Raw genomic sequence first — 13,582 nt, forward strand, 5'->3', positions numbered from 1 at the left:
GTTAAGACTGTATTTCAGAAAATTCTCTTAAAATGTGAAGCATTCCCATTGGCATAATCAGTGATCAGTAGATATTCCGATTATTATAGAAATAAACCAAAGACATTTGGGGAGATGGGAAATTTATTGATAATTATCAGAGAGCTAAGAACAGAATAATGGATGGTTAATTGGCAACTGTATCAGAGCCAAGAACAGAAATTGGTGTTGATTGAAATTTTGGGTGGGAACCAAAACTTTAACCTATTTTACAATTTTTGTCTAGAGCTTGTACCAGTCAAAATATTTGGTCTGCCCCCTTTAAAATATACACTTTAATTATAGATGGAGAAGTCATCTTTATCTTCAAGATCGTAATTTTATTTTTTGCTTTTATCCATTCAAGATTTTCTGGTAGACTGTTTTAAAATTATTTACATTTTATATCAACTATTGACTTTATTTGCAAAAAAAAAAAAAAAAGAAACCATCTTTAACTACCTTAAGCAAAAAATTGAAAATTTTGGTGGGATATGGAGCAATTCATAGAATAGGTCAAAGGCTGGAAACACCGGGATAAGAACCAGGGAAACTTCAGGCTGTAGGAGAACTGCTCACCTTCTGATTCTGGTTATCTCCACTACAGCACACGCACACATGTGTACACGTGCACGCATGCATGCACACACATACAAACCTGTGCTGTATCACTCTCAAGATCAAAGTTCTAGAAGCAAGCTTAATTAGTTTATGAGTTTTGTGCTTTCCTTTTGGTTTCTTGACTGTAGGTGTGGGTGAGGAGCATATACAGAAAAATGCCTGTAGTACGTAGGCAGGTTGATTTATAGCTCCACCAAAAATAGGACAGCACAATTCTTGAGAAAGAAACTGGCACTGTGTTGAAATTGGAATGAAAACGTTGAACACCAAAAATTGGAAGTATTTACTGTGCTTTGTATCATAAGACTTGAATTTCACATTCAAAATTTAGGACAGTGCTGTTTAGGTTAAGCAAGGAATTTTTATACTCCATAAAATCTGGCTAGGTGGGGGCATCTATTGGTGAAATATAGCATTGCACTATTCGCTTTTCTTCCCCTTATATACTCTGTCTTAACACACACCCCTGATTTTTTTTGTATGTAGTAAAGGTTGGATAATTTCTCCTGTACAGGGACAAGTAGTTAATATCTGTAGTTCATAATGGTCTTTGGCACAACTACTCTTCCCAACTCTGCCTTTGTAAAGCAGCCATAAACCTATGTAATCAAATGAGTATACGTATGTTCCAATAAAACTTTATTTGTAAAAACTCATGGAGGAGTTGGATGTGTTGGCCCACACTGGGTAATCTAGTACTTGAAAGGCTGAAACAGGAGGATCCTAGGTTCAAGGACAGTCTCAGCAATGTAGTGAGATTCTCCGCAACACAGTGAGAACCTGTTTCAAAACAAATACTAAGCCGGACATGGTGGTGCATGCTTGTATACCCAGCATTTTGGAGGCTTAGACAGACAGATTGTGGTTTGCTGACAGTCTCAGCTACTTAGTGAGGTTCTTTGCAACTCAGACCAGGTTTCAAATTAAAGAATAAAAGATAGGGTTAGGGGTGTAGCTAGGTGGTAGAATGCCCCTGGATTCCATCCCTAGTACTGGGGGGGGGGGAGAAAAGAAAGAAAAGTAAAAAGGGCTGGAGGTATAACTCAAAAGTAGAATGCTCCTGAGTTCCATCCCTAAGCCCTTCCCATAAAAAATCAGGAAAAAAAAAAAAAATAGGCGGAGGGCTGACCTGTCTGTAGCAACTCTGTCCTATAGAACTTTCTGGTATGATAGTCCTGTATTGTAGCCCAATATGCTACTGAGGGCTTAAAGTGTGGTTAATGCAAGTAAACAATTTTTAAATTTAATAATCTCAGTTAAAAAAATTGTATCTGCTGGTTTAAATACTGTTCTTTTCACTAGACTATTAATAAGATAATATAGAGTTATATGCTGGGGTCCAGCCCTAGCATGAGTCGAGGTTTGTATGTTGGTGAGAGGAGAGCCGAGGTCGAATGAGAGAAGATCTGTCATACGAGACCAGGCTTAAACTTCGTTTTATTTAGAATTTGTTATAATATATATACATTGCCCCTGGATTCGGGCCCCAATATTTGCCCCAATGGCATATTGCTCAGTGAACTTTCACAAATTAAACACAGTCATGTAACCTGTACCCATGCAGAGAAAAAATTATTCCCATTAACACTTTGATGTGGATAGAATAAAACCCCTACAAAAAATCAACAAATAAAATTAAGTATATTAATCAAGGTTGTTGGATATAAATTATAAATTAAAGTAAGTTATATTTTTAGATATCAACAACAAATAGCCAGGTGTGGTGGTGTACACTACTGTAAGCATAAAATTTGGGAGGCTTGAGATAAGAGGATTGCATGTTTGAGGCCAGCCTCAGCAACTTACTTGAGACCTTGTTTCAAACTAAAAAATAAAATGGGTGTGTGGGGGGTAATAGCTCATAGGTAGAATGCCCCTGAGTTAAATTCCCAGTACCAAAAAACCCCAAAATGGTATATGATACCATGTACTATATAAAAAGGCAAAGTAACTAGTAATCTGACAACAGTACTCAAGACATATTCACTGAAAGTTGTAAAACGCATAGAAATCAAAGAAGGCTTAACTAAATGAGAGGTGCAGTGCGCAGGAACTGGAAAACTAGGTATCATAATGCTATCACTTTCTAAATTGATCCTTAGACTCAGTGTAACCTCAGTTAAAATCCCAGCAGGATGTTTGGGAAAAACCAAGAATGGTCAGGGCAGTCCCCTCACCCACCTGGGTCCTGGGGGTTGAACCCAGGGGCATTTTACCTCCGACCCCTATTTTTTGTTCTTTATTTTGAAATAGAATCTCACTAAGTTGTGGAGGGCCTCACTAAGTAGCTGAGGCTGGCTGTAAACCTCCTGTCTCAGCCTCCCAAGTACTGGGATTACAAGTGTGCGCTACCACACCCAGCTCTTGGTCAAGACAACACAGCCAGGTGTGGTGGCGCACACTTATAATCCTAGTACTTGGGAGGCTGAGATAGGAGGATTGTGGTTTGAGGATAGCCTTAACTACTTAGTGAGGCTCTTTCAACTTAGTGAGACCCTGTTTCAAAATAAAGAATAAAAACTAGGGTTGGGAGTGTCACTCAGAAGTAGAATGCCCCTGGATTCAATACCCAGCACCACAAACACACTAGTGTATAGCTCAGAGGTAGAATGCTCCTGCGTTCATTACCCATCAACACACACACACTAGTGTATAGCTCAGAGGTAGAATGCTCCTGGGTTCAATACCCAGCAACACACACACACACTAGTGCACTAGTGGATAGCACAGAGGTAGAATATCCCTGGATTCAATACCCAGTACTTAACAGCAACAACAAAAAAGGACAGTACAAATTTGGGAGAATCATACTATTACATATTAGGGAATATGATAGAAATAAGGGAATATGATAGAAATAAGGGTTAAAAAAAAGTACATCACAGGAACAGAATAGAATACATTCATATATAGTCTCATTCATATACAGTAGCTTGATCTATGACAAAGATGACACTGCAGCACAGTAGAGAAAAAGGTGATTTTTATAGTAAATTAATTGAATATCTGTATAGGGAAATAAATGCCCTCAACTCTCAGCTCTTGCCATGATGCAAAAACCACTTCCGGGTAGAGCCGGGCATGGTGGCGCACGCTTGTAATCCCAGCAATTGGGAGGCTGAGACCTGGAGGATCACAGTTCGCGGACAGCCTCAGCTACTTAGTGAGGCCTTCTGCAACTCAGTGAGACCCGGTTTCAAACTAAAGAATAAAAAATAGGGCAGGGGGTGTAGCTCAGATGTCAAATGCCTCTGTGTTCCATCCCCAGACCCGCAAAAAAAAAAAAACAACAACAACAAAAAAAACCACTTCCAGGTGAATTGTAGATCTAAATGTGAAAGCTAATTTGATAAAGTCTTTAATAAGAATAAATAGGCTATATCTATGAGTTTTGGTTGACATATTTCATAAATGGGTTACAGAGACTAACCATAAAGTAAAACACCTGATAAATATAACTGTGTTCAAATGACAAAGAGTGAAAAGGCAAACCATAGAAGATCTGTAACCTAGATTCTAGAAAGAATTCCTACAGATTCAAGAAGAAAGCCATACAATCCAGTGTTCAAGCCCAATTTTTCTAATCCTGTAATGAAAATTGGTAGAACTTTGTCTTCTTTCAATCCTAGTTTCAGTCTTCCCGGTTATATTATGTATGCTTTGTTTCATTTATGTATTTCAGAGTAAGATTGTTATAGTTTGTTTTTTTCAATTTTAGTTAGTTACTGACCTATTATTAGAAGATAAGGCATTAACTCTTTTGAATGATCCAACCTTATACTCTTAAAGAAGTACTTACACTTTCCTGCTCCTTCCTGATTTTGATAGTACATAGTATTTAATTTATAGTTAAATCAGTATTTCAGCATTTATATTTTACTGTAAATTTATTGATATCTGAGCCATAACAATTTCATTATAACATTTCTTGTGTAGCTTTTTATTTTCCTTAGAGTTAATAGTTGACTTACTTAAAATTTTTTTTGGTGTACAGCATAATGATCCATATCCTTCCCAGCAGAGGTATACTAATCTCACATTTTAAATATCAAATTCTTTATTCCCAAATCTCTCTTATTTCCTCTTTTTTAGACATTTTCCCCATAGTCCTTCATTCATCTAATCTAGGATAGTTCTGTTTCTCTAGGATGCCTTTCATTGTAGAATCTCCTTTCTTACTCATCATAGAAATGCCTTTAGTGTCTGTTCTTCTGTGTGTCTTCTTTTTCTTGGTTTATTTCTTTGTTTTGGTGGAACAGATTCTCTAGTGTATTCTCAAGAAAAAGTATATAGGTGATTGATTTTTTGAGACCTCAAATATTTTCTTCATTTCTCTGGGTGTATTAGTTTTTCTGTGGAGTAGAATTCTAGATTGGAAATAATTTTCTCAGAATTTTAAAATCATTTTCTCAGAATTTTGAAAGCATTCTGTTGCCTTCTGACTTTCAGTGTTACTGCTGAGCATTCCAATGCCATTCTGATTCCTTATGCTTTGTAAGTTACCTGTTCTCTGGAAGCTTTTAGGGAAGCTTTTCTTTATCCCTACCATTTAAAATTTTATTGCGTGTCTTGGTGTGATCTTCTTTGAAACAGTGTGCTTGGTTCAAAGAAGTACATCCTTCCAAACTTGGAATGTACACTATCTATTTCTTGAAAAGTTTCTTGGATTATTTTTGGAATAATTTCAGCTCCTTAGTTTTAAATTCTTTTTTTTTTTTTTCTCCCTTGAAACCGTCATTGTTTGGATCAAGACTTTCACTGATTTCCTAATAATTTTCTTTTTTTCTCATTTTGGAGAAGATTGGGTATTATTTCTTCAGCTTTGTCTATGAGTTCATCTTTTATTTTTTTCTTACTTCAGTTGTCATATTCTTAATTTCTAGGTGTTTTGGGGTTCTCTAAATGTTTCACTGTTGAGAGGTATTGCTAATAATTTTATGTTATATATTTTTTTTTTAACCCCTACTGCCTGGTTTAACTCTGATTGGTTTCATTATTTTATTTTTTCTTAAAATATTTAATGATGTTGGACTTTGTTTATATATTGCATTAGACATTCCAACACTCACTAGAAGCTTTTGTGAATAGGCTTTTTGTGAATAGGCTTAATGGGTTTTTCAGTAGAAGATCTGACTGGGTAATTTCGTTGAGTGATTTATGACTTAGTATCTGTAAAGTCTGTCTCTTGAGATGGTCTGTTTTTCTAGAGGGGAAATGTTATAATCTCCCACCTGTGGAGACTAAATGTATTTGCCAACTTTCTAACATAGACCATGGGAAAGAGGCCAAGGGTCTTTTCATTTAGTGTGTACCTTTGTATTTAATCCCCTCTGTTTCCTCACTTTTGCTTCAGTGCAGAGTTCTCTTGGCTTCCCATTTCCAGGAAGTAAATCTGGCCTCCAGTATTTATGATGACAAGTCAGCAGTCACTTGCATTAATTTTTGTTCTCATGCATCTGCCTTTAAGATTTTTCTTTATTTTTGGTATTAGCAGCTTAACTGTGATGTGCTTAGGTGTGGTTTTCTTTGTACTTATCCTGCTTGGGGAGAATCTGTGAACTCTTAATCTATAAATTTATATTTTTACTAAATTTTAGAATTTTCTTAGGTGTGATGGCACATGCTTGTAATCCCAGCATTTGGGAGGCTGAGACAGGAGGATCACAGTTCGCAGCCAGGCTCAGCTACTTAGGTCCTTTGCAACTAAGTAAGACCCTGTTTCAAAATAATGAATAAAAAAATAGAGCTGGAGGTGTCCCTCAGAGGTAGAATCCCCTGGGTTCCTTCCCCAGTACTGAAAAAAAAAATTTTTTTTTCTTTAAAAAAAATTTTTTTCAGCCGGGCATGGTGGTGCATGCTTGTAATCCCAGCATTAGGAGGCTGAGATCATGGTTCGCAAACAGCTTCAGGTACTTAGTGAATAAAAAATAGGTCAGGGGTTGTAGCTCGGAGGTCCAATGCCCCTGAGTTCCATCCCCAGACCCGCAAAAACAAACAAACAAACAAACAAAAAACCTGCCCTCTGACTAGTTTATATGTATGTTAGACTGCTTAATACTGTCCATCAGATACTATTTAAAAATATTTTACAGGCATTCATGGTGAAGTACACTTGTAATCCCAGTACTTGAGAGCCTGAGACAGGAGGATCACAGGTTCAAGGCCACCTCAGCAAGTAGTGAGACTTTCATCAACCTAGAGAGGCTCTGTTTCAAAATAAAATTTTATAAAATAGGGCTGGGGGTATAGCTCAGAGGTAGAATGCCCCTGAGTTCAATCCCTAATAACCAAAACAACAAAAATTTTTTTCTCTTTGTTCTCTAGTGTGAATAAATTTTTTTGACCTGTGTTTGAAACTTTCTCCATTCTGCCGTTATGTCCACCTAGTGAGTTGTTTTTATTTTAGTGTGAATATTCAGTTCTAGAATTTACATCTTTATAGTTTTTATTTTTCTGCCAAAATTTGCAGTTTGTTTATTCAAACATTTTTTGTCACTTTGAACAGATTTACAGTAGCCACTTTAAGATCTTTGATGATTCTTATATCTTTGTTACCCTATGGTTATTCTATTGAGTATCAGTCGTTATACCTTATTTTCCATATGTTTAGAAATTTCAGATTTTCATGCTGCACATTCTAAATGATGCATTGTAGTGACTTGGTTTGGTGTCCTCTTCTGGAGCATGTTTCCCTTCCCTCTCCTTTTCTTCCCTTCCTCCCTTTCATTGCTTTTGCTTTATTTGCAGGCAGTTATCTGAGCTGGACTGAAATCTTAAATTGTATCTACCAAAGAGGGGCCGCATATGACATCTCTGTTCAGTTACTTTAGCCTGATATAGATCAGTGTGGAGCTAGAGAGTTGAGAAGAATTAATATGCAGAACTGGGACTCGGTGGTTCTTTATTTTCCACCAAATTCTTCCTTACTTCCCAGCTGCTATGGTAGACTGAACTGGTTTTTCAAGGCAGTAAGCAGATTTGATGGAAGTTTTAGGTGTTCTGGGTATCTCTTAATTCTCAGGGCCTCCTTGAGACAAAAGCTATAAAAATAGTAAACCTACACAAATCTGTTCCTTCTTCAGAGTTTTGTTTCTTAGAATCTAGATTCCTTCTACTTTTGGTTGCTCAAGTATCTTCAAGTAGTTCTTTTTTATACTTTTTCTAAAATTTCTGTGGAGGTGTGTGCCCATGTGAGTATTAATTTGTTGTTAGTTCTAAAGGATAATATCTCATGAATTTATATCAATATTTTCTATTCAAATTCAGAACTATAAGATTTTTATTTGAATCTGCATCTCTGTGTTGATAATTGTGATACTTGAGGTCAATGCAAATGATTAAAACATCTCATACTTTTCTAATCCCTGTCAGCAAGTAAATTATACTATTGCTTGCTGTTCCCAAGATTTCTTTTATATTCTGATAATAGTTAATATGTTAATAAGTTTTAGTGACTATAAAACACCTTGCTCAAATTTCTTTGCTTCAATAGCTTAAATTTGTTACTCTTTGTTTACTTATGTCATGAAATGTGGCTTTTGAAAAATTTGTGTTCACTTTTCTTACTCTCTGAGTTGATATTCTTAGGTGTATGTTGTGTTCTTTCAGGAGCTTTAAATTAAAATTTTCAGGGAGTTTTTTTTTACATTTTTATTGTTTACTTATTTTAGGGGTGTGTATGTGTATGTGTGTCTGGCCGGCAGTGGGGATTGAACCCAGGGGCATTATGCCTTTGAGCTACACTTCCAGTCCAATTTACTTACTTATTTACTTACTTAATTTATTTTTGAAGCAGGGTTTTGCTTAATTGCTCAGGCTGGCCTCAAACCTGGAATCCTCTTGTCTTAGCCTCTCAATTACTGAAATTACAAGTGTGCATTGCTGTGCCTAGCTTATTTTAGTACTCTTTAAGAAATCTGTATATTAAATCTTTGTTGCTTTTGTTTTGGGTTTTTTTTTTTTTTTTTTTTTTTTGATGTTACTGGGGTTCATGGAAACTCTTTACTTCTGGGCTACATGCCCAGACCTTTTTTTTTTTTTTTTTTTTTTTTTTGGTGGTACTGGGGTTCCTGGAAGCCCTTCTTCCTCTGGGCTACACTCCCAGACCTATTTTATATTTTTGAAACAGGGTCTCTTACGCCAGCACGGCTGGCTTCGAACCTGCGCGATCCTCCTCTCTCCGCCTCCCAAGCGCGGGGATTACAAGCGTGCGCCACCACACCCGGCTATTTTATATATATATATATTTTAACTTGAAAGCAGGGTCTCCTAAGCCAGTGAGGCTGGCTTCGAACCTGCACGATCCTCCTGTCTCTGCCTTCCAAGCGCCGGGATTACAAACTTGTGCCACCATGCCCAGCTTGTTTTGGTTTTAAAAAGATTACTCCTTAATTATCTGCTGTATATATTTATTCTTTTGTTCATTTCCTTTTTACTCATCATTTCTGATACTGTTTTTCTTTTATTCCCAGTGCCTTCCTGAGTTGTTAACCTTCTGAGTTTTTTGAATATGATATGTTATTCTTTCCTTATTTGAGTTAATTTTGTAATGTCTTCTAGCTTATTTTGATATAGTATGTTACAGTTTTCACCTATTTTGTGGGTATGTGTTCTTGATGTGCTCTTATTATTAGGATCTTATTTTCTACCTTATTTTTGTTTTCTTATAAAAACATATGAGACTGATCTACATTTTCTCTTGCTTGCTTTTTATGAAATTGGATGCCCTGTACACTAAATTAAGAGGTGGTTCACAGTGACTTTTTTTCATAAAGCTCCCTCTGCTGTTGGTTTTGGGCTTTCTTTGAAATGTAGCATGTACTTTCTGAGATTTCTAGGCTGTTCCTTTTTCTACTTTTATTGTCATTATACTTATTGTGCTGAATTTTAATTTTATGCCTAGTAATTTTACTCATTGTGCCTTCCTGTTGTGGAATGATTCATTTCAAGAGTTTGTAAAGAATACACTTCTAACTCTTTAGACATTACTGTAAACTCCTTGTGCTTAGTTACTATCTGAAAGAGTAAAACCCTTCTAAGAATATTATCTGCACTCATATTGGCTGCTACATTGGGTAAGTACTTTTTGCTGTTTGGGGAGTATCTTATTCTCAGTTCTGGCAGATACCTTGTTTCTTCCCATGCAGATAATGATACCCATGCAGGTCTCCTGGTTGTTGGTGATATGTTCCCACCTGCTTGGGTCAGGGGGAATTTGGGGGAATTCTTGTTACCTAGTTTTATTGTAAATGTTGTCTCTGAGTTTTTGGTTTACTATTTATTTAGCTTTGTGCAATTGTTTTTTTTGGGTGAGGATTTATGACCCCTTAAATTTGCTGCTACCTCCATTATTTCAGAGTCTAATTTATCACTTAATTTTTATTGATGGCATAATTTTTTCCCCAAGCTTGACAGACTTGCCCTAATTATAACATTTCCCCAAGTACTCCTTGACTCTTAATCATTTCAAGTGCTATTTTGTATTGAAAACAACCTTTACAGTGTCCACCTTCATATTGGATATGCATACAGTAGCTCAAAGTTGTCAGTTTGGAAATTTATTTTTAATTTAATTTATTTATTTATTTTTGCAGTACTAGAGATGGAACCCAGGGACATTCTACCTCCGAGTTACACTCCAAGCCCTATTTTTTATTCTTTATTTTGAAACAGGGTCTCACTAAGTTGCAAAGGGCCTCACTGAGTAGCTGAGGCTGTCCACGAACCACGATCCTCCAGTCTCAGCCTCCTGAAGGCTGGGATTACAAGCGTGTACCATCATGCTCGGCTTAGTTTGGAAATTTAAAGATAATTGTAGGCCAACTTACAACTCATTAATAGGCTTACTAGTAGGTAGGATCACAGTTACTATGTTTTTGTTTTTTTTATTTTTTTATTTTATTTTTATTTTTATTTTTTGTGGTACTGGGGTTCCTGGAAGCCCTTCTACCTCTGAGCTACACTCCCAGACCTATTTTTACATTTTTATTTGGAAACAGGGTCTCCTAAGCCAGCGCGCGCAGCTGGCTTCGAACCTGCGCGATCCTCCTGTCTCTGCCTCCCAAACGCGGGGATTACAAGCGTGCGCCACCACGCCCGGCTCTGTTTTTGTTTTTTTAATATAGTTTAGCTGACTTGCTGTAATCCTCCTGTCTTTGCCTCCCAAATATTGGGATTACAGACCACACCTGGCTCACAATTACTATTAATAGTGCATAGCTACTCTTGCAAGTAGAAGAGAAACATGAGTGTATCCCCTGGCCTGCATGAAGATAAATCATGCATCATTTTTATCATATGTACCAAAGTCTGTCAGCCTCTTTTCTAAACATTCCTAGAAGACGTTGGTCAAATAAATGTATTGGTGGTACAAAAAAGTCCATAAAATATTGCCAGGTGTGATGGTGTAAGTTTATAATCCCATTATTTAGAAGGCTGAGACAAGAGGACTACTGGTTCAAAGCCAGCCTTGACAGTTTAGAGAGGCTCTCAGCAACCTAGTGAGACCCTGTTTCCAAATAAGAAATAAAATTGAGCTGGAGGTGTAGCTTGGAGGTAGAATGCCTCTGGGTTCAATCCTCAGTACAGAAAATACATAAAAATGATAAGGATCATAAAAGCATATTGACAAAGCTGACATCATTCTCCAGAATGATGGCTTATTTCTGTCACAGCTCAAAACAGCCGGGCGTGGTGGCGCACGCTTGTAATCCCAGCATTCGGGAGGCTGAGACCTGGAGGATCACGGTTCGCGGACAGCCTCAGTTACTTAGTGAGGCCCTCTGCAACTCAGTGAGACCCGGTTTCAAAATAAAGAATAAAAAATAGGGCAGGGGGTGTAGTTAGGAGGTCAGATGCCCTGGGTTCCATTCCCAGACCCACAAAAAAAAAAAAAGAAGAAGAAGAAAGAAAAAAGAAAGAAAGTCAAAACAAAGCAAACAGCAGTTTCTTAATATAAAGAAAGGCAAAGGGGAAGGTATATAAAATACAGTGGAATGTGGTAATTATGAAGGGAACTGAGGAGTACAAATAATATTGTCAAAGGATATGCTAATTTTATGTTGTATTCTATGTTAGTGATCTTGTTATCCTAGCACTGGCCCAATTCCTTTGTTTTTGAAATGGTATTCTAAAAAGTAATCTTAATACAAGGCAGTTTCTGAAACAGCAGAACTTATATTGACTTGATAAAATTTTCCAAGGTATTTATAGTGTTAAAACTTTGAATTTCTTAATATTACTTTACTTGGCTTTCTTCTTTAAAGTAATCATACTTTATTTTCATTTATGAAGGTAGATTATGTACTTTATAATAGGCTTATTTGAAATTATTACTAATTTTTGCCTTCTAAATCTTTTAACAGGCTTCAACAAATAATGAAAGCTCTAATCACAGTTTTGGAAGCTTGGGATCTTTAAGTGACAAAGAATCAGAGGTAAGTAATTTCATTTTAAACATGAAGCTGTTAAAAGTAAAAGCTCAAATCACCTTTTTCATTTTAAATAGTCTTTTTTTCTCCCCTCTATCAATCCTGGTGCTAAAGGTTAATGCTTTTTCCTCTTAGGAATATTTTATTCTGCTTTAAGAAGCAAAATATTCAGAATGAAGACGGTATTTTGGCACTAGAAAGGAAATATTGTTTCTTTGGTTGTGTAGCTGAACTTGAACATTAGTGATACATAGATATTTTTAATAAAAGATAGTTATTAGTTATTAATGCTTACATGAAGTGGAGGTGGTTTTTGAAGTAAGTTACATTTCAGTTTTCTATGATCACTTTTCTATTTTCCTCTTTAATTTGATTCTGATTAAGGGTTTGTGTTCTTTCTTAAATATATATACTCATTTTTTCTTTTTTTCTTTTTAGAATTTCTAGTGGAATCATGTTGCCAGTTTTCACTTTGCACATTTCACTTTGTACATTTAAAAAAAATCTGACAAGACTTCCTTCCCCTTCCGCCTAATTACTGACCCCCACCAAGAAAATACATAGTATTTTATAAGTAGACATTTGGATCAATGGTATCATTCATTTTCAGCATAACATACTTAATGGCATCTTTTAAAAAATGGGTAGACAGGAATTTCTTTTGGAATTTAACATTCCTTTGTTGGTGCTATAACCTCACTTTTTATGACTTACAGCTTTTTCTCTCCTCAGGTTGTCTCTTAATGTTTAACATTGTGTGTGTGTGTGCGTGTGCGTGTGTGTGTGTGTGTGTGTGTCCGTCCCTATCAATGTTAACTTATTTCTGCTTGATTCACTTTAGTATTTTTTTCCTGCTCAGGTTAGTATAGAGAGCTCATCTTGATGATACCAATAGGTTGTTAGTACTTAGTAGTAATTTTCTTTGGCCCTTGATTTCAGTGTTTAGTGGAGAAAGGGAAGTTCAAAGATGGAAACTTTTTAGCCAATTGTTATTGAAAGCATCTTGGAATCTCTAGGTAGATAGTTTTGTGCAGTTCTATGCAGGTACCCTGACACTTCAAAGGAGTGTGGCATAGGGTTCTCACTCATCAGGCTTTCCCTTCCGCAGAGACAACTGACAGGCAGCTGAAAGGACTGTGCAAGTGACGGGACTTTACCTGCAGTAGGTTCCCTTGAGGTAAGCGTTAGTAGCCCCTGTAGCACCAGATTATCACAGTTCAGTTTTTTTCAAATTAGCACACTTAATATTGAGTCCTTAAAAAATAGATTTAGCTCTAGGTAAAGTACAGTTTTTCAAAAACTATATCAAGAATATTTTTACTTGATATCTCCTAGACTTTGGAATATTTCTTGATATTTTTATAGAATTGGGTAAATTCAGTAATTTTACTGCTCTTCTTTCAGTCTTTTGTGTTATGAAAGACAGTAAAATTTTAGATATTTTCTTTGCTATTCACCAAATAAAGTGTTTTTGACAGCTTTTTTTAAATTAGCAAAACAGTGTACTTTCAATC

At 36.2% G+C, this 13,582-nt stretch overlaps 1 protein-coding gene across 1 annotated transcript in view; it reads left to right on the plus strand.

Moving 5' to 3' along the window:
- Positions 1 to 13,582, plus strand: part of TLK1 (tousled like kinase 1) — a gene marked incomplete at both ends in the record, with an annotated part of 144,283 nt that overhangs the window by 41,353 nt on the left and 89,348 nt on the right. The window contains one exon of the mRNA XM_080689060.1: positions 12,003 to 12,074. Within this exon, the coding sequence (XP_080545186.1) occupies positions 12,003 to 12,074 (72 nt within the window). The remainder of the gene's footprint in view (positions 1 to 12,002; positions 12,075 to 13,582) is intronic.

This window comes from Muscardinus avellanarius, assembly GCF_963383645.1.
Source record: "Muscardinus avellanarius genome assembly, chromosome: 2".
Classification (NCBI taxonomy): domain Eukaryota; kingdom Metazoa; phylum Chordata; class Mammalia; order Rodentia; family Gliridae; genus Muscardinus; species Muscardinus avellanarius.